General features: G+C 52.3%; 1 protein-coding gene across 10 annotated transcripts in view; it reads left to right on the top strand.

The window, feature by feature from the left end:
* Nucleotides 1–312: 312 nt before the first annotated feature.
* Nucleotides 313–24273, top strand: part of FGFR1 (fibroblast growth factor receptor 1) — a 49498-nt gene continuing 25537 nt past the window's right edge. For 8 of the 10 annotated variants that reach the window (XM_059049217.2, XM_067022771.1, XM_067022770.1 and 5 more), the window contains exon 1: nt 8077–8251. In XM_059049217.2, coding sequence (XP_058905200.1) covers nt 8161–8251 — 91 coding nt within the window. In that variant the 5' untranslated portion in view covers nt 8077–8160. Of the gene's footprint in view, nt 595–8072; nt 8252–24273 lie in introns of those variants that run through there. The other 2 variants (XM_067022769.1, XM_067022768.1) reach the window with 1 other exon arrangement.

Raw genomic sequence — 24273 nt, 5'->3', positions numbered from 1 at the left:
ACGAGCGGGAGCCCGAACTCTGGTCCAGCCTCAGCGCGCGGAGGAGCCCGGGCTGTGCCCGGAGCTGGGCGGCGACGTCCGGACAGGACCGAGACTCTGCCTAGCGCATTGCGGCGACCTCGCCTTGCCCGGCCGCCAGTGCGCGCCGCAGCTGGAAGAGCAGCGGAGCCTGAGGACTTTTCTCCGGTCCGAGGGGCGCCCCGCGGGGCGCAGGGGACCAGTGCGGCAGTCGGGCACGCCGCGGCGCCGGGGCCCCCTCAGGGCTATGGAGCCCGGGCTTCCAGAAGCGTGAGGGCCGCCGCCCGGTGCTGGAGAGGGGGGCCACGGGGTCTGGAGATCCCGGGCGGCGGACCGGAGCCCTCCCCACGCCCCGCCTCCGGGGCACCAGCTTCGGCTCCATTGTTCCCGCCCGGGCCGGAGGCGCCGAGCTCCGAGCGCCACTGGGAGTCGAGCGCCGGCTGTGGGGCTCTCGCGGCCCCGCCAGGACCCGAGCGGAGCCCGGGGGCGGCGGGCCGGAGCCGGGGACGCGGGCGCCCGCCCGCCCGCACAAGCCACGGCGGACCCTCCAGAGGCGGAACCGCAGCGCCGAGTGAGGTAAGAGCCGCGGAGCCCCCGGATCCGGGCTGGGCTCCGCGTCGCGAACGGCCCCCGGCTCTGGAGCCTCCCGGCTGCGCGCTCTCCCCGGCCGCAACCCAGTCAGGTCCGGCGCCTCCCTCCACACGTTACCCGCCCCCCTCCACCCCCGGCTCCCTCCCCAGCGTTCGGCGCCCCCCTTTTGTCTCCCCTCCCTTTCCTCCACTCGCGTCGCCTCCTGCGCCCCCTCCCCGAGCCGGTCCCGCCGATCCGCCCGCCGCCCAACTTTTCCGCCAACTCGCGCTGGGGAGGTGGCGAGGCAGCGGCGGCTCGGCGGTGAGTCCGGGCAGGGACAGGGCCGGGGCCGAGGCGGCGGCGGCCCTCAGTTTCCTGGGACTGGGGAGGCGGGCGGGAGTGGGCAGCGAGGTGGTGTTTGTGTGTGTGCGCGCGCGCGCTGCATTCCACTCCATCTCCTTTTAGTCCACCCGTGGGGACTCACCCCAATCCAGCAGGTAGCTTTGGGTGGCACGCTAAAAAGCCGGGGTCTTTCTAAGTCCTTTTCCACCTCCGGGAAGGTCTGGCGTCGCGGTTGCGGGTGGGTGGGCGGCTGGGCGCCTGAAGGGGGAAGGAAGTGGAGGGGTGGGTTAGCTTCTCCTCGAATAGGTTTTCAGGGGGTGTCGTCACCAAATGGCTGAATCTGCTTTAGCGGAGAGCGAGAAAGGAATTCCCTTTTCCAGAGGCGCTTATCTTCGACTTAGTCCATCTCTGAAAGGATCGGAAGTTTGGGGAAGGGGAGGGCGCCCAGCGGGTGATGTTAAGCCCCATTATGGGGTCGGGGGGGAGGGGAATGTTCAGTTCCAATCTGGTTCGAGGAGGTGGGGGAAGGGATGAGGGTTTTGTCCCGTGAGGTTCACTCGGCTGCGATGCAGGTTGCTTCTCGGGCCCAGAACCCTCTGCCCCCGCTCCGCTTTCCCGTTATGTTTGGGGTTAGGAGAAGAGGGTCTAGAACGCTCATTTGCAGAGGAATTTGTTGACTTTGTAGTCGGAGTTCATTTAACTCATAGTCTGTGAAGGCAGCCAGACGCCTTTGGGTGGGGGGTGGGGGCGATGGGGAGCGGTGAAGCCTGCTTCTCCTTTCTGGGCCCAGAAGCTTTAGCCCTTTTCAAAGTTTCTGCGGTGTCTTTCTCCCCACTCCCCACTCCCCCCCGCCCCCATTTTCCAGATGTAGCCGCCGCATCTGGTTCCGTTTCACCCCACACGGGTACACCGCAGTCACAAGAACATCCCCTTTCCTCCCTCCCCCCTCCCCCCTCCCCCAGATTAAAACTGGGATTCTTCAACTTGGCCTTACCACCTCGCTCTTTAAGATTTCTTAAGACTTGGGGATGAGGCGTTGGGATTTGAGGAGAAGAGAAGTTACCCTGGATGCCAAGTTATTTAGGATCTGATATGGAGGTGGTGCTTTCTGGCTCGTGCGGAAAAGAAGCATCGTAGGAGAGGGGGCCAGGTTTTTCGGGGGTGGCCCATCTCCTCTGCTAGAGGTGGTCTGACCCAGAACTGGCCCTGACGGAAGTTTCTGGAACCAAAGCATTGCATTCGCCTCCCTTCAGTTACAGCTGGAGCTGCGGGAACGTCTGACCCCGTCCAGAGCCCGCCGGCGGGTCTCGGGCCTCCCGGCGGTGGCGTCACGCGTCCCTTTTCCACCCTCCCTGGAGCGAGCCCGGGGCGCAGCGGCCCGGGCGTGGGAGGGAGGCCCCGGGATGTCGCTCCCTGGGTGTTTTAAAGGAGTTCTTTGGGCGGCAGCTCCCGGAGACTAAAGGGGGGGCGTTTTACCAAGTCAGTACCGGCTGCAGGTTTGAAAGGGATTGGGCTGTGGAGAGTTTTTCTGGTTCTAACCTCCGAGGTAGCAAAGCCCTTTCTGGCTCTAAAGTTGCAGGAGGGTGGGGAGAGTTTTCTCTCACCCTCTCCTTTCCAGCCTCTTTCAAATTGAAAACACTTCTCTGGTTTCCTCCTTTGGGCAGTAGTTTGGAGGCTGTAATGAAATCGCACTTTCTCTAGACATGGTAATTAAGGTGACTGTTTCCTCTGCAGATGTGCCCTGCCCTTTGCACCTCCGGCCCAGGGCTTTTTTGGGAATACCATCTAAATCGTAGAACCTTAGCCTTGAGACTGTTGAGCAGAAAGTGGCCATTTTCCCCTGTTGGCCGGGACTCCTGGTTTCCTCTCTGAGGCTTGTTTAAGAGCTAAGTAGCAGGGCCCCGTGGGACGTGTGGCTGATTACCCCCAAGCCTGGGTCATAGCCCTTCCTTCGAGTGAGTGACAGAGCAAGAGCCCTTGCAGAGACCCAGCTACCTTACGGACCGTCGGGGTCCCGATAGCCTCCCTCCCTAATGACTTGTTTACATATTTCCCCCCAGTTGGTTGGGAGAAACTCCAGGGCTGCTGCTGACCCCGGGAGGAGTGCAGGGTGTCTGGGGACAGGGAGGCTGCTGGGGGCTTGGCTCCAGCTGGGATGGTTGTGTACTGCATCGGGGACGAGCTCCTTGAAATGTCTGTTGCACTTACTCTTAGTCATAGCTGAGTGTCAGCTTTTTAATGAGGGCCATCTGGGTGGAGAGTCACTTGGATAGTGTGCTCTCACTGTCTGCTTTAACCAAGCCCGTGGAAATGAGCATTTTGGAGGCATTTCACAAATGGGGTTTGGGCCAGAGTGGGCACCTCTTCCTTTGGCTCCAGAGTAGACAGTCTTGGGTGCTTCTTTTCCTTGGCTCCTGGCCATGGAGGATGTGAGAAAGTTCCGTTAGGCACCCTTAGAAGAGCGAGTGAAGCAGAAGCACGGGAAGACATGCAGAAGCAGCATGGTGGATGCTATGACCCCACCCCCCTGGAGGAGGAGGATCAGAGCATCTCCAGGCATCCCTAAGCCTGGCCCAGCTTTGTTCCTGGTGGACTCCAGAGGCTAGGAGAACTGAGTTGAGCATCGAGTTAGGTAGACTCCAGCCGTGGAGACCAAGAAAAGCCCATGAGATTTTGCTTTGTTTGCTTTTGGGTGTTGACCTGGAACAAGACTCCTAAAACAGGAGATTTGCTCCTGTGAGCTTGGGCTTTTAGCAGCCTCTGAATGCTTCCTTCGGGCCTCCATTTTTTAATCCGTCTCATCAAAATGGCTGTTAGTTAAGAGCTTCCTAGGAAAGTTTGAGCCTGTTGCTGCTGAAGGAAAAGAAGGTAGAGAGAAGGGATCCAAACATCTTGCTCTGCAAGGGCCTCACATCACTTGAGAGGAGCTTAATTTCCTCTTGGGAAATACATCTTGCATTTCTCATCCCGAGAGCTTTGTGAAAGGTCTGAGTGAACCCGGGATTGGTGGGAGTCCAGATGCAGAACTTCAGAGAAGATTCTGGAGTTTCCTGAGAGGATTAAAAACCAGACGTGGGCTAGGAAAGTTGCTTTTCTCCCTAAGGTTGCATCTCCCTTAGAAATTCTCTCATCACCATTCCACTTGCAATTTAAAAAGCCACATTTGGGCTCCAAGTAAATAGCCCTTACCTGAGTGAACACCTCCAAGCATGTGATGGTCCACAAGCCCATCCCGTCTTCAGTAGCAAGGCTGCCTAGATTACCGTGGAGCAGTTAGGGTTTCTCTTATTACTACTCACTTTTTACATACCTCACTCCCAAGGATATTTGGGCACTCTCTTTGACAGAGACTAAAAACTTTTAAATTAGCATTTCTCTTGGAGCCTGTACAATGTCACAAGCTTAACTGCATGTGTCTTTTCAGATGTTTATTAAGAACTTGTCCTGCCGCTGTCACCGATGAGTAGGGATGCCCATTGTTGCTCACTTTGGGGGAAAGCCACCATTTCTGTTAAGAAGTCTTACTCCCCTCTAAAGGGATTAAAGTTTTGGCGTCACTTCCTCAAGTCTGAGGAATCAAGATGTTTAGAAAATGTCCGGGTTGGTATGCTTTGAAATTGAGTTTGGCTGGCTAACAAGGAGTGCTGGACGATTTCCCCTGGCCTTGTCAACCTCTTCTCTGCAAGCGTGGCTCTGTCAGTTTCGTTTCCATCGGCCTCTCTTTGTTTCATTCATTTAGGCATCCAGTTCCCAAATGTACCAGCATCTGCTGTGTAGGTGTTAGGTGCTAAGGTCATTGACAAAGGTTAATTGGGTATAGACCCTGCTCTTACGGAGCTTGAGACCCTATGGTGTTTTTGGAAATTCAGAGGATCCTCCCAAGGCCCAAGAAAGACTTGTAGAAGAGGACGTGGCTATTTGAGATGGGGCTTGGCGAATGAGAGAGCCCTCTGAAGACAGAGGAAGGGCAAAGAAGAAACTCTTGGCAGGGCGCGGAGGTTGCCCAGAGCTGTGCTGTCCCCTCCAATGTAACACAGGCCACATGGAATCTCAGATTTTTCCAGTAGCCACGTTTGAAGTTAAGAAAAAGGGAACAGGTGAAATTCATTTTCCTTAATTCGTTTGTTTCAGTTTTTATAATGTATTTGATTTAGCCCAATATATGTGGAATATTATCTTTTGAACATGTAATCAGTTTCAGAAAATCATTGAAAGGCTCCACATTCTTGTATGTATTTTCCATTTCTAGCACATCCTGCCTCGCACCGGCCACATTTCAAGTGCTCCATAGCCACGAGGGGCCACCGAATGGGACAGCTTGGTCTAGAGTGTGGGGTTTGTAGAGATGGATGGTGAGAAATGCCTTTGTAAAGGCAGGAAGTTCATGTCCTCCGGTTGCCAATTAGCAAAGTCTCCTGAGATTGCTCTCAAGAAGTGACTCAAAGCACAATGTTTATATGTAATTCCTTACATTTGATTAGGGCTTTAGAGAGGAGAGAGCAGATACTTTCACCCATGCCCCCCATTTGAAGCTTGTAACCTCCTGTGGTGTAGGCAAGGCAACTGTTTTATTCCCTCTGATGACAAGTGGTATAAGTGAGATGGCGTGTGTCCCCCAACTCTCCTCATTCCCCAGTGAGGACCTCTGCACCCAGAGCAGGAGCTGGGCAGCCAGTCCCAGGAGACGTGACTGATGGGGAGAGGCTGAGGGGCCGGCTGCTGTGTGCACCTGCAGGGCTACAGGTCACATCTGTCAAGCAGTGGAGGAAGGAGACTGTTCCTAAGAGACTTAAAGAATTCATTAATTAGTAGAATGGGAAGAAGGTGAGGCGAAGGGGGAGGTGGAAGTCCCTAGGGTCCCAGATAGTCTGGGGACTAGTTCGTGTCACTGTGTTTTCCACAGTAGGTTGTGTGCCCCCTTCTCGTTCCAGGAGTGGGGGGCTGGGTTTTCTGAACATCCTTTGTTTTACAGATGTGGCACTCAAGGCCCAGGGCGGGAGGAGAGGAAGAGACTTTTGCAGGGAAGCTGCCAGGTTATTTTGAAGTGCATTGATCGCAGAGCTGAGAGAGGGCAAGTCAGCAGCCAGACCACACCTTCGAGGAGGTAGACAGGCTTTTCAGGGGACAGAGCGGCCAAGTGGTGGTGAGAGCTGCCCGCCCGCTACCTTTGAAAACAAGCTTCATCATCTCGAGATGATACCACCCTTTCCTGTTGGATACTAAAAATTCATTCATGACTCTGGCCTTTACTATGGGATTTATTTAGGTCCTTAGTCAGGTGTACCTTTCTCGGTGACTGGCCTGCATCCATTTGCTGTATCTTTGGGATGTAATGAGATGTGGAATGTGGTTTTGGGATGTCCTCTGGCAAGCATCACTTCTATCCCCGGCCGGGAATCACGCCCCATCCTGTGTCCTAGATGGCATATCCATGAGCTGCTTCCAAGGGTCTTTCTCTAGAGCAAAGGAATTGAGAATCAAAGGCTCTCCCATTGTCAGAGTCACCTCGGATCCGTCCTTATTTACACGGCTCCTGTGTGACACAGGGGTGCCCTCTGGAGAAAATGAGCTTGCGTCCAGTAGAGCCAGGTTTGATCACCCCCTTATTGCTTCCTCCCACCGTGGTCTCTGGCATCGGAAAACCCAGGTGATGTAGACCCGGTGCCCTTGCCTTCTCACTGCACATCTTTGGGCGAAGCACTTAACCTCTTTGCGTCTCAGTTTCCCCGTTGCTTAAAGGGCAGTAATAATTCCCACCCCTCCCCTTAAGTTCACAGTGGGGAAGAAATGAAGTTTTATAGTTTAAAATCGTCCCTGGTCCATGCTTGGCGGGTAGTGAGTATTCAGTAAATACTTGTTCGATTCTGCCTTGTCTAGTCCCTTTCCTAAATTTGGAAAAATAGAGGTGTTTATTTCTCCTTTGATTTGAAATCATTAAAAAATTTCAGGAAAGCCTTGGGAGGGAGCTAGTGGCGGCAGTGCATGCGTCTTCAGAACGAGGCCAAGAGTCTGGGGGGTTTTCTGCCAGCGCGCATGACTCACTCACAAGGGGCCCCGTCTGGCTCAGGGGGAGGCCCGGCTGGGGCACCACATTAGGGCATGTTCCGGGGAAGTGGATTCTCTGAATAACTTGGATGGTGCCCTGGAGTATTTAGGGCAAAAGCCACCTGGAAGACAGAGAGGGTCACCCCCTCGTAGCCCAAATGACAGCCTTATCACTTGGTAAAAAATGTTTAGCGGAAGAGGCCATGATCCTGAAGACCTTGGAGGGTTGTTTCAGATTTTACCCACTCGGACCTGAGAAGGATAAAGGACCGCCGTCTGTGCCTTTCACCGGGGCTGGCGTGGGCCATCTCTGAGTCAGGCCTTGCAAGAACCCTTATTCTTCGGCACGACCTTTCCCCACTTCTGGATCCATTGCTGTTGGACGTCTGCCGTCACCTCTCAGCCTCGGGGAGAACTGGATCCAGCTCACGGCTCCCTCCTCGGAGGCCCTTTTTAAGTAGCTGGTGGGAGTTGTGTTCTCTCCGTGAGGGAAGCTGGTAGAACCAGAGGTCCCGGTGATGCATCCAGTTCTAGAGACAAAACGAGAGAGAACCTTGGAGGTGGCAGATTTCAGCTTCCTCATCACGTAGGTCCAGAGAGGGTCAGCATCTCACCTGGCTCCCATTTCCCAGTTCTGGGCTTCTTCCATAATTCCTCATCTCTCTTTATCCCTCACCGAAGGGTTGGTGTGCCCTAGAGGGAGTGACGTCTTAAACTGGGAGAGGTCACATCCGCACACCCAGGTCACCCATGGGAGACGTTCCTGAGGCCGTTCGCTTTCCCAGCACACATGATCTTGGGGCTCATGCCCCGGGGAACTTTCTGAGGATTTTCCCAACAGGGAAAACAGTCCGCACTCAGTAAATAGTTGTAGGACTGACTTGAACCACTCCTCGGTCTAATTAAGGCGCACGATCTTGAATTCGCCGTTGGGACAGGACCACACTTCCTTTCTTTGTGTCTGAAGGAGTAAGTTACTGCTTCAGGCACCCTTCTGGGCAGGGTGGCCATGTGACATGCCTTCCCCCCTTTTTCTCCCTGCCCCTCCGCCCCCATGCAGACCCTCCTAACTTTGGGGTTTCTTTTTCTCTCCCCAGAGTCAGCTTGCACAGGAGGATCAAGCCCACGGCAGAGTCCCCATGGAGGTGTGGAACCTTGTCACCAACCTCTAACTGCAGAACTGGGATGTGGAGCTGGAAGTGTCTCCTGTTCTGGGCTGTGCTGGTCACAGCCGCGCTCTGCACTGCCAGGCCAGCGCCAACCTTGCCGGAACAAGGTAAGGCGCGGGCTGAGAGGCGGCCCGGGCTCCCGGCCCTCAGCAGCGAGGTGGGCTGGGACCGACGTGATGTGGTCAACTGCGAAGGCTCCATCCCAGGTGGAGCAGAGGGTTCCTGGACTGTAGGAGAGGCTCCCAAGGTACCTGGGCTGGTGGCGGCCTGGCTGCAGACTCAGCCAGCTTCATCAGAGGTTGGGTCGTGAAGGCTGGTGACGTCCATCTGCCAGAGGTGACGTGCTCGGGGAGAGGGGGGAGGTTATGCTTTTTCCTCCCGAAAAAAGAACTTCTGATTGGGACCCAAGAGCTCGCTCCCTCACCTAGATGATGTGTATAAAATGGGCTTGGGTGGTGCAGTGGGGTGCGAGTGACCTGTGAATTTGGGTTTAGAACTTGGATCGGGCTCCAGGGGATGTGGAGGGTGGTAGGAGCTTCATAAAGACCTCCGACTTCTAGAAAATTGTTCCAAAGACGTATCTTCTGTGAGGGTCGGCCATCATGGCCGCGTGCCCGCCATTTTGTCTTTCTTGACCATCTCTCACAGGCCCTGTTTGGAGGCCTGGTAAGAGGTCTGCTTTGGGTATACTGCTGGAGGGATTTCAAAGAGACTGAGAACCAGGGAGCATGACCGGGCGTAGGCGCTGGTAGAGACCTGTAGTTTCGTGGGAATTCGGAGGGCTTATTAGTTACAGGAAAGACTTGCCACTGCTGATGGGATTTTTCCGGACTTGTGAAAATACTTCATGGAAATTACGGGTACAGCACACCTGACAGCTTTCGAAGGTCTTTGAGACCTAACATTTGGGCATTTCTGCTGCCAAAGGGTAGTGTGGCTTGTGACCCAGTGGCTGATGACGGAAGCAGAGGAGGTTGGCAGGTGGCGGGTAAAGGGCTCCGGTGTGCACACAACATGGTGGCTGCGTTTCAAGGGCCACCAGTCTCGCTGCCAGGACCTGTGTGTGTGACGACTGAGGAGTGAGGATATTTGTCCTCTTGTAGGGTGATGGAGAAGGAGGGGGGACGGGTGTTGGGGGAGCTTTCTAGAAGATGCACTGGCTGGGGCAGGCAGATTCGTGTCGTATTCAGTGACAGACCTGAAGGCAAGGCCTGACCTGGAACACGCTGGAGACCCCGAGTGGGAGGGACCGTCTCTGCCCACAGGGAATTCACCGTCGGGTAAGGGGTGACAAGCACAGAGGCAGCTAAACTCAAGGTGGACCGTGTTTAAGCCACGCAGTGGAGTTATAACATAATGCAGTGGGAATGCTGGGGGAGACAGACAGCCAACGTCATCTGAGATGGTCCAGAGGGCTGGGCAGGGGATTGGGAGGGAAATGAAGGGTGTTCCAGTTGGGGCAGCATGAGTGGGGCTGCTGGGGCAGGATGTATAAGGTGTACAGAGAACAACTTACCTGGTGTGTAGGTAGTCGGGGGTCGTAATGCCTGGAAAATTGGATTGAGTTAGCATATGGAAGGCTGTAATGCCCTGCTGAGGAAAATGTACCTAAATGGGTAGATACTGGGAGTCTTGAAAAGTTTTGAGCAGGAAAGTGACACCATCCAGCTTTCAGATTTTCAGGCAGCTGAGTTTGGATGGATGGGAGGAAGAAGTCAGACGGACCTAGGTTTAAATTGTGCTCCACAGGACTTCCCTGGTGGCACAGTGGTTAAGAATCCTCCTGCCAATGCAGGGGACACGGGTTCGAGCCCTGGTCTGGGAAGATCCCACGTGCCACGGAGCAACTAAGCCCGTGCCACGGAGCAACTAAGCCCGTGTGCCACAGCTACTGAGGTTGCGTTCCGGAGCCCGTGAGCTACAACCACTGAGCCCCCATGCTGCAACTACTGAAGCCCGTGCGCCTAGAACCTGTGCTCCGAAACAAGAGAAGCCACCGCAGTGAGAAGCCTGCGCACCGCAACGAAGAGTAGCCCCCGCTCGCTGCAACTAGAGAAAGCCCGCGTGCAGCAACGCAGACCCAATGCAGCCATAAATGAATGAATGAATAAATAAATAAATAAAATTTATTTTTTAAAAATTCTAAAAAAAAATATCGTGCTCCACCACTTAATAGCTGCATTACTTGGTTTGACCAATTACTCAAACACACAAAGTCTTAGTTTGCTTATCTTTAAAATGGAGCAGTAATACAGGATTAAGTGAGATAATCCAGATAAAGCACTGACAGCCAAAGTGTTAGGAGTTATTACTGCTGCTACCGCTGTTGCCAGAAAGACGAGTTGCTTAAACGGTCGTTCTGAATATCTAGCTAGAGAAAGGCAGTAAACTAGAGTGGAGGATTGTAAAGGAAGGAAAAATAGAAGAGACACTATAGAAATAGAATCTACGGGTTTAGGATTTCCCTGGTGGTGCAGTGGTTAAGAATCCTCCTGCCAATGCAGGGGACACGGGTTTGAGCCCTGGTCGATCCCACATGCCCTGAAGCAGCTAAGCTCGTGCGCCACAACTCCTGAGCCCACGCACCACAACTACTGAGCCTGCCCCCTAGAGCCTGCGAGCCACAGCTGCTGAGCCCGTGTGCCATGACTACTGAAGCCCGTGCTCCACAACAAGAGAAGCCACCGCAATAAAAGCCCGCGCACCGCAACGAAGAGTAGCCCCCGCTCGCCACAACTAGAGAAAGCCCATGCGCAGCAACGAAGACCCAATGCAGCCCAAAAAATAAATTAAATTAAAAAAAAAAAAAATCTACGGGTTTAAGTAGGTTGGATGTCAACTCCGGGTGACTAGAGACACAGACAAGTTGCGAGTAAAGGGAGTGAGTCAAGAGTGGGAGGTTTGTGAGGAGTAGAGAGAGATGTGGGTCAGCCGCAGCATAGGTGGCAATGAGGAGGGGTGGATAAGGTTTGGGAATATGAATTTATGGTGGACCCTAAAGTATTTTCTTTAAACTTTCCCTAACAGACCGTTTCCCAGGGATGGAGGGTGGAGAAAGTGAATAGTACGCATCTTGGACCTGGGTACTTGTAAGCAGGAAGGGAGTATCCAAGGGTCAAAGCATAAGGAATAGGGGCTGAGGGGGTGATGGTGGTCCTGAAGCTTCTGGTTGTGCATCCAGACTGGGAAAGGAAGCCGGGGCAGTGATGGAGGGTGGAGTCAAGGGGCTGAAAGTCTTGAAAATGACAAAGCCCTGCTCCGCAAACAGGAGGGAGGGGCTAGGAGAGGTGAAGAGGGCTAGTAGGAGGCGATGTGGCAGTGAAGAGTGAAGTTACACTGCCATTTAAAAAAAAATCGACTTAATTGAGGTATCATTTGCATTCTATAAAATGCACCAATTTTAAGCGTGCAGTTTGATATGTTTTGATAAATGTAGCATTGTCCCACGTAACTATCAATCAAGATATGAAACATTTTCATCACCCCCCCCAAACTTGCCTCCTGCCCCTCTGCAGTCAGCCCCCTTTGCAGCACCGGACCCAGGCAACCACAGGTCTACTTTCTTGTCACTGTAGGTTAGTTTTGCCTATTCTAGAATTTCACATAATGGAATTAGATGAGGACTGTGTATCCATTCACTTGATGGTGGCCATTTGGGTTGCTAACACTTTGGGCTATTATTACTAAAACTCTTGTGAACATTCGTGTACAAGTCTGTGGGCATACGTTCTCCCTGGACTGCCTTGGTTTTGACTTTGACTCCCTTTCTTACCGACTGTTGGCTGTTGGGAAAGTCCCTCTCTGACACTCTATAATCTCTATTGGTAACGAACATCTGCTTCTAAGGTCATTGTGAATATCAGATGCAAATGCCTGCAAAGCTCTAAGAACCCTGCCTGGACATAGTCAATGAGCCATAAATGGTAGATGTGGGTACCTTTTCCTGGGACCCCACAGGAGACACCGCATGGTAAAGGGCTTGTTTCATGGATGGACTTGGAGTGCCTTAGGACGCAGAAGTGGAAACTCATGAGACTTGGATGGACATCAGGTCCCAGGTCCCCATTTGGTTGAGTCAGCCCCTCTCGTGGTTCAGCCCCTTCTCCTAGATCATCCCTTCTGAGCTTTGTGATAGCAGAACATGGGCCCCACCGTCTTCAGAGACCTGAAGTCCTAAGGGAAAAATCTATCTCCACGCTTTGTAAACTATAAGGTATCTCACAAATGTAAAGTATTGCCGTAGTCTTGGCCCTGCTGATTATTCAATAACCATGCTGCTGTTGTCCTCAGAAAAAACTAGACTCTGTATATTAAAGGTTTGCCCAAAAGTTTAAAGCAAATTACCCCAAACCCTGCTCCCAGCTTTTGCCCTTTAGAAAGGCTTTGCTGTGTGTGTGTGTGTGTGTGTGTGTGTGTGTGTGTGTGTGTGTGTGTGTGTGTCGGGAGCCCCTCCCCCCCCAGTCTGCAAATGCTCCCCAGGGAGTGGGGAGGGCCTGGAGTTTCTGGCTGTCCTTGGAAAGTTGATTTAATAAGGGTTCCAGGAAAACCAGCCTCCCTCCTTCCTCCCTCTCCTTTCGCTTCTCTAGTTTGGGATCTTAAAGAGGCTGAGCTTGTTTCAGACCAGGCTTTGCGGGGAGGGGGGCAGGGGAGACTGAAGCGGGGTCATGGGCCGGGGAGTAGAATGCCCCTTTAAAAAGATAAGCACTAGCTTGAAAGACACTTGGAGCTTGAAGAGGCTTGTTTTTGTGTATTTTTCTCTCTTTTAGAATAAGACTTGGAGAAAAGCAAGTGGGTGAATCCAAAACCGCTTACGAGGCCGCTTCTCGTAACCGGGAATGGGGGTCCTGCCCCCTTTTCAGCAGTAACCTGGGCTAAAGCCCCCAGACCCCACGTGGTGGAGGGCATGGTATGAGCCTGGCCGTCTCAAAATACTTGCCTACATGCTCAGAAACCTGCAACTAATAAACGATTTAATGGCCGGGGTTTTACAGCTCCTCCCACCTACCCAGATTTGAAGGAGTCTGGTGGCCGCTTGAAGAGGGAGAGGTTACACTTAATGGAAAAGCCGCACGATTCCATTTCTGGCTGCAAGCCCCCTGGATGCCAGGCACCACAAAGCAAGGCTTTGTCTTTGTGTTCTGCAGAAACCTGGGCCCGTGGCGGGGAGCTGCAAGTGGTGCCAGAGACATCACCCCAGCTTGAAGTCCGGCCCTGGGCCCTGGCCGCCACTGACAACCCCCCAGGCGCTCCCGCAGCTGTCTTTGGCCCGAAGGGGTATGCATGTCAGCCTGGCTGCAGGGGGAGCCCCAAACAAGTACCAGAGGGCATCTCACTGCCAGCCTCGTACAGGCCGAGGTCCTACTGGCTGCAACCAGTGGGCGTGGCCGGAGGACCTGTGGCCTGGGGTCCAGTGTCCGTCCCAGTGTCGGGTGGCTGGCTGCCTGGGGGAGACGTGCAGGAGTACTCCTCCACCCCACCCCGTCCGCAACATAATTTTTTTCCTGTGAAAAGAACCTGTTTACTTCTAATTCACACTGGACGTTGAAGAGGAGTTTCTTCCCCCTGGGCCAGAAGGCGGGTGGAATGCCACAGGGCAGAGGGCGATGTGGGGAGACCCGCTGGAGAGCAAGGCTGGAGGGTTTCAGGCTGTGGGAACCTGCGCGCACGGAGCTGCCCGGTTTCCCCAGGGCACTCTACTCTGTCCCTCACCCCCTCTCCAGAGAGAGGTAGCTCGGTGCCTTTGGAAGGGTGCGTTTGCAAGCGTTCCTGGAGCTGAGCTTTGCAGAGGGTGGGTGTAGGGAGAGAATGTGAGGCAGGAGCAGGAGGGCTCACGTGTCCACTTGACCACGCCGGGCAGAGCCACCCCAGGGCCGTGTTCTTGGCTCTGGCTGCTGCATTGCTGCACCATTAGCTTCACTGATTTTCCACTCTGGCTTTGCCGGCCAGCTCCCCGAAGTCAGGGAGGAGGAATTTCTCAGGGAAGAACAAACGGGCCCGTCCAGAGCCCTGGCCAGGGAGGGGGAAGGGAGGGAGCCCAAACAGAGAGGCAGGCCGGGCCGCTGCCCCCGGGTTTCTGTGACGACCTGGGTGGGCAGGAACTGGAGAGAGAGGGTCAGCGATGCCTCTGGGGCCTGTGGCCCCTGCCCGGAGGTGGGTCAGCAGGGCCCGGCCGGGATCCCGGTCAGGCCGAAACAGTGAGTGATGGTCCGTGTCTGGGGCGGTGAGGGACGGCCTTGGGAGAAGTGAGTTCTGGGGAGTCATTATCCGGGAGGGAGAGGTCCGGGGTCAGAGATCCTGACCGGCAGCTGTGCCCTGTTTTTACAGGGCCTCGATCCTCGGGGGCCGCTGGGGGCTCCAGCTCCCCCTGTAGACGCCACCTTTGCCTCTTCCCTCCCCAAAGCCTGGCAACGAGACAACCGTTTCCCTGCTGACCGGGAAAGTCCAGCTTCTCTGGCACTGCTGGTCTCCCAAATTCAGCTGCCCAGGCCGCCCTGTTCATTCTGGAGAGGAGGCTCATCCACAGGCTTATGGCCAGCATTCCCTTCTCCCGGCCCACCCTGTCCCCCACCTCCGCCCCCCCAAGTGATTCAGCAGCAGGTTAATTGCTCTACCTGGGCTCTTAAGGCCTGGAATAAATCCCAAACTGCTTCCTCTTAGGAGAAGCCTTCTAGGCCAGGGGTTCCCCAACCCCCGGGCCACGGACTGGTACCGGCCTGTGGCCTGTTAGGAGCTGGGCCTCACAGCAGGAGGTGAGCGGGGGAGTGAGTGAGCAAAGCTGCATCTGTACTTACAGCCCCTCCCCATCACTCGCGTTACTGCCTGAGCTCCGCCTCCTGTCAGCATTATGGTGAGTTGTGTAATTACTTCATTATATATTACAATGTAATAATAATAGAAATCAAGTGCACAATCAATGTAATGCGCCTGAGAATGATCCCGAAACCATAACCTCCCCCACCCCGGTCCACGGAAAACGTGTGTTCCGCGAAGCCAGTCCCTGGTGCCAAAAAAGTCGGGGACTGCTGTTCTAGACTGTGGGCTGCTCCTGAGCTTGGGGGCTTGCTCTGACTTACAGCCGCTGACGGCCACGTCGGGGGGACGTTTGCCCGATGGGCTGGTTGTGGCTTGTCCCCTGAGTCCCCCTTCTCCTGTTCTTGGTTCGCACTGACCCTCCCCTGCCCCCCTTGCCAAACAAGGTGCCCACTGCCTTCATTAAAGGCTCTCTCCTTGCAAACGGGAAACCTCGGGAGAGGGGTTTGTCTCGTCAGTTCCAAGCATGAGAACCGTTGCCTCGGATGGAGCTTGAAACTCAGTGCTCCTTCCTGAGCCCACATGTTGTATCGTGGCCAAGGCTCCTGGGATGGGTTGCGTAAAAGAAGGTGAATGTTGGTGTGAATGTGGCTGTGTTTCCCAGGCCCTGGATGTGTAGGTGCGTCAAGCCTCAAGTGGGTGAGAGGGTCAAGGAGTTCGGTGAAGAGTGAACATTAGTGGTCATGAGCTTGGGCAGGGAAAGAGGTTAAAAACCATGAATGTTGGAGAGTCACGTATTTGATCAACAGAGAAGTTGAACTTAGAGCTTAGCCCCTCTTCTGTTTTCTCCGTGACGAAAACTAGCCCTTGGCTAATGGTCCCTTCACCATTTGTTTACTGATTTAGTTTTCTTCCCTCCTTCCTTCCTAACTCTCGCCCTCCCTCCCTCCCTCCCTCCCTCCCTTCCTTCCTTTCCTCCCTGTCTCTCATTCATCCATCCATCCATCTGGCCAAATAAGACTTCCTTTTCCCTTGTTTAATACAACATACACATTCATACATAACTGTTTATCCTGGTCCCTTAGCTGGATATGTCCATTCCTATCCTTTCTTGCTCTCACTGTTTGTAATTTCTACTCTTAGCTTAAGGAGTTGCTTAAGGGCCACCTCCCTCTTGAAGCCCTCCTCTGTCTCCAAATTAATCACTCCTTCCCCCCCACCCCCTTTCTGTGTAACTTTCATTCTGGCACTTACTTTCCTCTGCCTTACATTATGGAGTTTTTAATATATGGCTGTTTCCTCCGCTAGAGCAAAGTTGTATCCAGTCAGAAAGAATGTTTTTATTGCTCTTTTAAAACATGGATATTTTGATATGTAATCTGAGTTCACTGTGGAAAATTTAGAAATTATAGACTTGTAAAGAGAAAAAAAATCTCTTATATGCCCATCATCCAAAAATAATCACTGTTATTGGTGAATCTATTTATATAGATTTTTTTTTTTCCTGCATTTATACAAACATAACTTTTCAAAAATGGAATTTAGGGCTTCCCTGGTGGCGCAGTGGTTGAGAGTCTGCCTGCCGATGCAGGGGACGCGGGTTCGTGCCCCGGTCCGGGAAGATCCCACGTGCCGCAGAGCGGCTGGGCCCGTGAGCCATGGCCGCTGCGCCTGCGCGTCCGGAGCCTGTGCTCCGCAACGGGAGAGGCCACAACAGTGAGAGGCACGCGTACTGCGAAAAAAATAAAATAAATAAATGGAATTTATATGTTATATACTGGTTTGCAACGTAAGCAAGTACTTCTTGCCATGCAGAGATGTTTCCATCATGCTTAAGTAACTATGTAGTAGTATGGGTCTGCAAAATTTATTTATTTACCCAGTCCTTTACTGTTGGGCACTTAAGTTATTTTCAATAGTTTGCATTTAAGTGAACGTACTTTTACAAATAAAATTTGCCCATGTATACAAGGATACTTACATTCTAAAAGTTGTGATTACATAGTACCAAACAGCCCCAGAAAGGTAATACCAGTAAAGGTCTTTAAAAATAATAATTAATAAATACTATTTATTACATTTTCACAGTCCACATCCTTTACATATTTTTACCTCTACATTGATCCCATGGCCATAGGTTTTATTTCCAAAATCAGACGAGGAAACTGAGGTTCAGGGAGTTAAGTAATTTGTCTAAGGTCATCTAGTTGATAGGTGGTGAAAGTGGGGTTCAGGTTCAGGTAGGTCTGACTCCAATTTGTTTTTTTCCAGTGTATTATACTATGTCCCTCTATCAAGCTGGGTTTCTTCCCAAAATACAGGCGGACCACCATTTGAATTTAAACATTGCTGGTTCATTCCCTTTTATCTCACAGGAATTAGGCTTCACCTCCCTTTCTGGGGTGGTATGTACATGTGTGTGATTGGGGTAAAGGCAGCTGGAGACACTTGGCTTGTGCATTTCCTGTGTGATATTCTTCTGCTCTTGACTGCGAGGTTATGCATCAGTCATAGGTCTATGAGCTGCCCTAATGAAAGTGCTTCCCTAGCTTAGAATAATCAATGGAACGAAAACCCCATTGAGGCTGCCTTTTGCATGGTAGCTGAGACCTCCTACTTGGAGAAGGTCTGGGATCAGAGGTCTCTAAATCATCAGACGCCCCACCTGAGTTTTCCTTGTAGGTCACACTTATTCTAGAATACAGTGGTATTGCCCGGACACAATAAACCACCTGGAATGTTTCTAAAATGGTCCAACAATGTCTCATGGATGGAAATAAACATGTTAGAAGTTTCAGCAAGCCTGAAGCATTAGCATTGCTTTGAGGCTACCAGTAAATATATATTTAAAGCGTGAAGAAAAGCAAAAAAAAAAAACAAAAACCCACAAGGGTCCTGAAATTTTGTTTTTCTTAGTGTTTACATCTAATAAATTAATGTTTTAAAGAAATATATATATAATACAATGTAGTTGGGCTAGTCACAAAATAATTACAGGATTTTCAAAATTAATTAATTTGTGGTATACTGTCTGAGATGTGCCCCAGGAATAGAACACAGATTTATTACAAGTTTTTTGGTAAATATTTTCTTCCAGTTCTGTCAGTAACTATCTGTGTGCCCTTTTGGGGAAAACACAAAATTCTCGGAGGCCCCTCTTGACTGAGAGGCCCAGGACAAATGGCAACCCTACCCCAGCCTTGCCATGGGTCAGGCCCAGGCCTGGCCAGTGTTGCTCTTACTACACATAGGCAAATACAATAAGTGACTCATTTAAAAAACGTCATCCAGGGCTTCCCTGGTGGCGCAGTGGTTGAGAATCCACCTGCCGATGCAGGAGACACGGGTTCGTGCCCTGGTCCGGGAAGATCCCACATGCCGCGGAGCAAGTAAGCCCGTGAGCCATGGCCGCTAGGCCTGCGCGTCCGGAGCCTGTGCTCCGCAACGGGAGAGGCCACAACAGTGAGAGGCCCGCATACCGCAAAAAATAAATAAATAAATAAATAAAAAACGTCATCCAGTGACAACCTCAAATAAGGACATAAAACTCAGGTTATGAGGACATCTGAAACCGCAGGAGAGGGCCTCTTCCCTAAAGTGAAGGGGCAGACTGTCGTTTGTGGGCTGTGACGTGTGTGCACACATATACCATGAAGGCAGAGGTGTCGTTCTGTCCTTTGTTTACCCCAACGCCTTAGAATAGTGTCTGATACACGTTAGGCACTCCATGAATACTTTTTGAAGAAATGAATGCATGCATGAACGCACAGCGAGGTAACTATCCATTTTCTTTTTTAAAAACGATACCTACGACTAGTAAGGAGCTACTGTAGAGCACAGGCAACTCTACTCAATACTCTGTAATGGCCTATCTGGGAAAAGAATCTTAAAAAGAGTGGCTCAATGTATATGTTTAACGGATTCACATTGCTGTACAGCAGAAACTAACACAGCATTGTCAAGCAACTATACTCCCCCCCAAATTTTTTTTAATAATAAAGGAACTAAGGAAAAAAAGATACCTACAATTTCTAGCTTAAAAAAAGGGCAAGATAGGAATGAAATCCTTTTCAATAGGAAGGTAAGGAAAATAGGTGAGAAATAATTATTGCTACCCCACAGTGAGCCCTTTATATCACTTAATTCAGTAGTTCTCAGGTTTTCCCGGCAGGCACAACACCCAGTGGGCTTGTTGAAACCCCTTGCCGGGACTTCCCTGGTGGCGCAGTGGTTAAGAATCCGCCTGCCAGTGCAGGGGACACGGGTTCAAGCCCTGGTCTGGGAAGATCCCACAGGCCGCAGAGCAGCTAAGCCCATGTGCCGCACCTACTGAGCCTGTGCTCTAGAGCCCGCGAGCCACAACTACTGAGCCCACGCACCACAACTGCTGAGCCTGTGTGCCTAGAGCACGTGCCCAGCAACAAGAAAAGCCACAGCAGTGAGAAGTCCGCACACCCCAATGAAAAATAGGTGCCTCTCGCTGCAACTGAAGAAATCCCACGCACAGCAACAAAGACCCAACACAGCCAAAAATAAATTAATTAATTAATTTTTAAAAACAACAAAAAAACAAAAAACCTTTGCCACAGTCCACCCCCAGGGCTCTGGATTCTGCAGCGGGGCCGGAGCTGGGTGGTTCTAACAAGTTCCAAGAGGATGCTGATACTGCCATCCGGGGACCACACTTTGAGAATCTGATATCAATTAATTGTCTAGGTAGGTGCCGTGTGTCCATTTCACGGTTTAGGAAACTGACACAGAGAGGTCAAACGAACACTTGCCAGGTTAAACAGCTAAAATAAATGGGAGTAGCTAGAGTTCGACTCAGGTCTATATAATATCAGTGCCTATGGCTCTAACCCCTGTACTGGGAGGGGTGGGAGGTGGGGAAGTAGAAGAGGGCTGAGTCCGATTGCTGGGACCTATTGGAGGAAGGAAGGATCAGGAGTAGAAAGTTGTCTAAAAGCTTGTCTGGAAGGAAGGAGACCCTCTTCCTGGACCGCCCTTCTTCTGTGTTGCTTGGGGCTTTAAGTCAGTTATCCCCACCTTGGAATGTGGATCACCTCTCCCATGGTTGGAAGGGTCCTTTTGCATTCAGAAATCTCTGCCCCTTTATTATCCAACTTCACGGTTTACTTTGGGAATTAAGGTTTATTTTCCTTCGGTTTTAGGAATTCGTTTTTAAACCTTAGAAGAGTCAGGTTCTTTGAGTAACGTACGGAATGAAGTTCTCCCTTCGGCATCTAAAACTTTCGTCCGTGTTATTTGCACCCTCGAGACTGTGTTAATGCCTGAAGGGTACGCTTGGAAGAGGCATTTATTTCATAACATGTGTCCTTTCCCCACTACCCTCAGACTCCCAGTCCATTTTTAAAATTTATTTGTCTAGTGAGTTCTCATGGACTCTCTCATGAGCGTCAGAAAAGGACAGTGAAATAAATCCTTCTAGAATACCTGGGCTCCCGGCTTTCTACCCGTCACAGCCTCTGAGCTACTCCATACCCTCGGCTCTGAGGCTTCTTCTGGAGCATCTCGGGCCAGAGGGAAAAGATGAAGGGAGACATGTGTTGAAGGTGCTGGTGGCCGCAGCTCTGTGGCCAAAACAGAATCCCCTCTTTTTTTTTTTTTAAATATTGACTATATTCTCCATGCTGTACATTACATCCTTGTGTCTTATTTATTTATTTATTTATTTATTTATTTATTTATTTATTTATGGCTGTGTTGGGTCTTTGTTGCTGCACGTGGGCTTTTCTCCAATTGCAGCAAGCGGGGCCTACTCTTCGTTGCGGTACACGGGCCTCTCATTGCGGTGGCCTCTCTTTAATGGGGAGCACAGGCACTAGGCACATGGGCTTCAGTAGTTGTGGCACACGGGCTCAGCAGCTGTGGCTCGCAGGCTCTAGAGCGCAGGCTCAGTAGTTGTGGCGCGGGGGCTTAGTGGCTCCGCGACACGTGGCATCCTCCCAGACCGGGGCCCAAACCCGTGTCCCCTGCACTGGCAGGCGGACTCCCAACCACTGTGCCACCAGGGGAGTCCCATGTGTCTTATTTATTGTTTTTCGGCCTTACCACACAGCATGTGGGATCTTAGTTCCCCGACCAGGGATTGATCCCGCCACCCCCTGCAGTGGGAACGCTCGTCTTAACCACTGGACCGCCAGGGGAGTCCCCTCCCCTCTTCTTAAGGAACATTACCGTGCAGTCTCCTGCCCTCCCTCATGGCAGGGGGAGGCCTGTGCTGGTGGAGGCCGGAGGGGATGTAGTGAGTGGTACTCGACTCCCAAGGCCAAGCTGAAACTTAGAACGTTGGTTAGAGCTGTTGGAGTTGCCTAGAGCTTGTCCAGGCAGCCTTCCCATCTCACAGTTGAGGACACGGGGGCCGAGAGGGGAGAGGATGTGGCCCGGGTCACACAGCAGTGGCAGGGCCAGTCATCCCAGTGCCTTCCACTCAGATACTCCTGCCGCGGCTCCCAGCCAGTTACAACCACCTGGGGCTCAAGCAGAGTTTGGTACTGTGTGGTTTTCACAAGGATTTCAAACGAGGCTCTCATCCCTTAGGACACCCGGGATGTGGACATTGCCCAGAGTAGGGATCTCCCGCAAGAGGCTCATTGTTCAAGATCACCCAGCTTGGGCTTCCCTGGTGGCGCAGTGGTTGAGAGTCCGCCTGCCGATGCGGGGGACGCGGGTTCGTGCCCCGGTCCGGGAGGATCCCACGTGCCGCGGAGCGGCTGGGCCCGTGAGCCGTGGCCGCTGCGCCTGCGCATCCGGAGCCTGTGCTCCGCAACGGGAGAGGCCACAGCAGCGAGAGGCCCGCGTACAGCAAAAAAAAAAAAAAAAATCACCCAGCTTGTCCGAGCACAGGACTCCCCAGTGTAGACATTGGGCCTCCAAGCAGCCTTTGGTCCTGGTTCTCCTACCTGCTCTCTGCCTGAGTGCCATTCCGTCTCAGGGAGAAATATCCCCAAACCACGCACTTTTAGTTTCCGAAAACGGTACAAAATGCTCTACTTTCACCGTGTGTGTGAAGGAGGAGAGAAAGAATGAATACGTGGTATGTCAGTGGGTCTTCTGGGCCATGACTTTCCTGCCAGTCTGTGGAACAGACCATTGGCCCCAGATTTTTAGGTTCCGTGGGCCACACCCCCCCCACCACCGATATTTTGGGTTGACAGTTTATTTTGCCACATAAGAACATCTTTAAAAAAGCAGTACTTTTTTTATTGTTGTAAAATATACGTATTATAAAACTCAACCCTTTTTAAGCGCACAGGTCCTTGGCATTAAGCACATTCGTGTTGTTGTGCAAATGTCACCACGGTCCACTTGTCACCTTCCTGACTGAAACTCTACCTGTTAAACGTGTAACTCCCCAGTCTTCTCTCCTCCAGCCCCTGGCAACCACCTTTTACACCATTTCCTTTTAAAAGGATGTCTATTGGGACTTCCCTGGCGATCCAGTGGTTAGGACTCTGCGCTTTCACCGCCGAGAGCACGGGTTCGATCCCTGGTCGGAGAACTGAGATCCCGCCAGCTGCATGGCGTGGCCAAAAAAAAATAAGTTAAAGGAGGTCTATCACCTTTATTCTCGTAATGTAAAAAAATAAGGGATGTTTCTTTAACATTGAAAAAAATAGGTCACTTTATGAAGAGTCCCTTCCTTTCTCCACTGCGGTGGGCCCGGTGACCCAGACCCGCCACTGCAGCCACGGGACCAGCCAGGGAGGGAAGGTGGCACAGAGCCGGAGGGGTGCTGATAGCCCTGGTGCGTGTGCTTCCCAGGCACCCATTGAGGTTTGGGGAGGGGGGCAAAAGGCAAATTCTGAAACAGCTGTGGCCTCGACTAATTCATCAGCAAGTTTCGGGGGCGGCAGCGTTTTCCTACGCAGCTACTGGTGGTTCCTTCCCCAAACCAGCTCTGAGGAGCATGGGGGAGGGGAGGCCCTCCCTAGGCCCTGGGAGGGGGCGGGGTGGGGGGAGAGCCATACATTCTTTTCTTCAAGGAACCTGACCGTACTCTAAGGTCAGCGCCCGGGCGGATTGGGAGCTGCAGGGCTACCTCTTGGCTGTCCTCCTTCCCCCACTCTTAATGATCTTTCCATTACAGAACCCAGACCAGGAAGTGCCTGACAGGTCACAGCTGCAGACACATGGCTGGGAGGCTTGGGCTCTGGGCCAGTGGTGGGAGGGTCTGAGTTCCCCTTCAAGCAGCGGGACCCCTACACACACACACACACACACACACACGCACGCACGCACGCACGCACGCACGCATGCACACGCATGCACACCCCACTTCAGCTAGTTGCACGGCTTTTCCCTGACAGCTCAGGGGAAGGTGTTCTTACTTCTGTGTTGTCACAGTTGGTGGCCGGTGGTACTTTTGCTTTGAGCTTAGGACGTGATTGTGATAAAGGCAGGAGAAGTCCCACAGCTGAGAGTCCAGATCCGCTGTGCTTACAGCCCACACAAGTGTCCTTACTGGGCTTGTTGTGGTTCTTTGGGGGAAGTTTCCCATCAATGAACAAGGCTCTCCAGCTTCTTTTACCAAAATCGGGACCCCCACCCCCCGAACGTGGCTCTAGAAGCTTTCCAGGCGCCCAGGGCAGTTGTAAGGCACAGTCTTAACGCTGCCCAAACGATCACTCTGATTCTATCAAAATACCCGGTTCAAAACATTTCGCGGGGAAGGTCTAGAGGCAGGAGCGTGGGCTCTGCAAACACACAGACCTGGGGGGGTAGAGCCCCCTTCATTTTATCCTCTTCACCGAGGCCAGCTCCTTCCACATACAAGTTTGCTCAGGAAATGTTAATTTACCCTAAACTGTGTCCGAGGGGGGCAGTTGTCACACAGGAATTTCTGTCTCCACCGCCAGCTGTGTTGTTGGCTTTCTTCCCTGAATCTGCCAAGGCTGATTCCTCTGGTGCCAAATGTGAGCCGGTGACACAAACTTCTAGGAACCAGGAGCTGAGGACCTCCCTTCCCGGTAGCTGCCAGGCACCTACCTTTGCTCTTTACGCTTCTTCCTGCACGTCTTAGGTGAACTTGCCCCTTGCCAGAGCAGCTCTCTCTTCCAGGTAAGGTAGAGCAGCCAAGGGTACCGGGATTCCTTTTGGGAAATGGGTGGAGGACGCATTTTTCTTTTCAGCTCTGCCCACAGTGCCTCTGTAAACATTGGGGAGAGAGGAAGAGGGGAGATTTCTTTTAAAAACAACTCCTGGGCGCATTCCTTTGTTAATCACGTAATTACAGCCCTCTCCCCAGCCTGAAAGTGTTCTCCTCCTCGTGGTGGGAGGTATTGGGGAGGGGTGGGTGTTACCCAATCCCTAGGAGGGAAGAAAGTACAGGTACCAAGGGAGGCATCAGCTGGAACCC

Source organism: Kogia breviceps, chromosome 20 (assembly GCF_026419965.1).
Source record: "Kogia breviceps isolate mKogBre1 chromosome 20, mKogBre1 haplotype 1, whole genome shotgun sequence".
Lineage (NCBI taxonomy): Eukaryota > Metazoa > Chordata > Mammalia > Artiodactyla > Physeteridae > Kogia > Kogia breviceps.
Note: the sequence above shows the minus strand (reverse complement) of the source record. Positions and strands in the feature narration are given on the sequence as shown.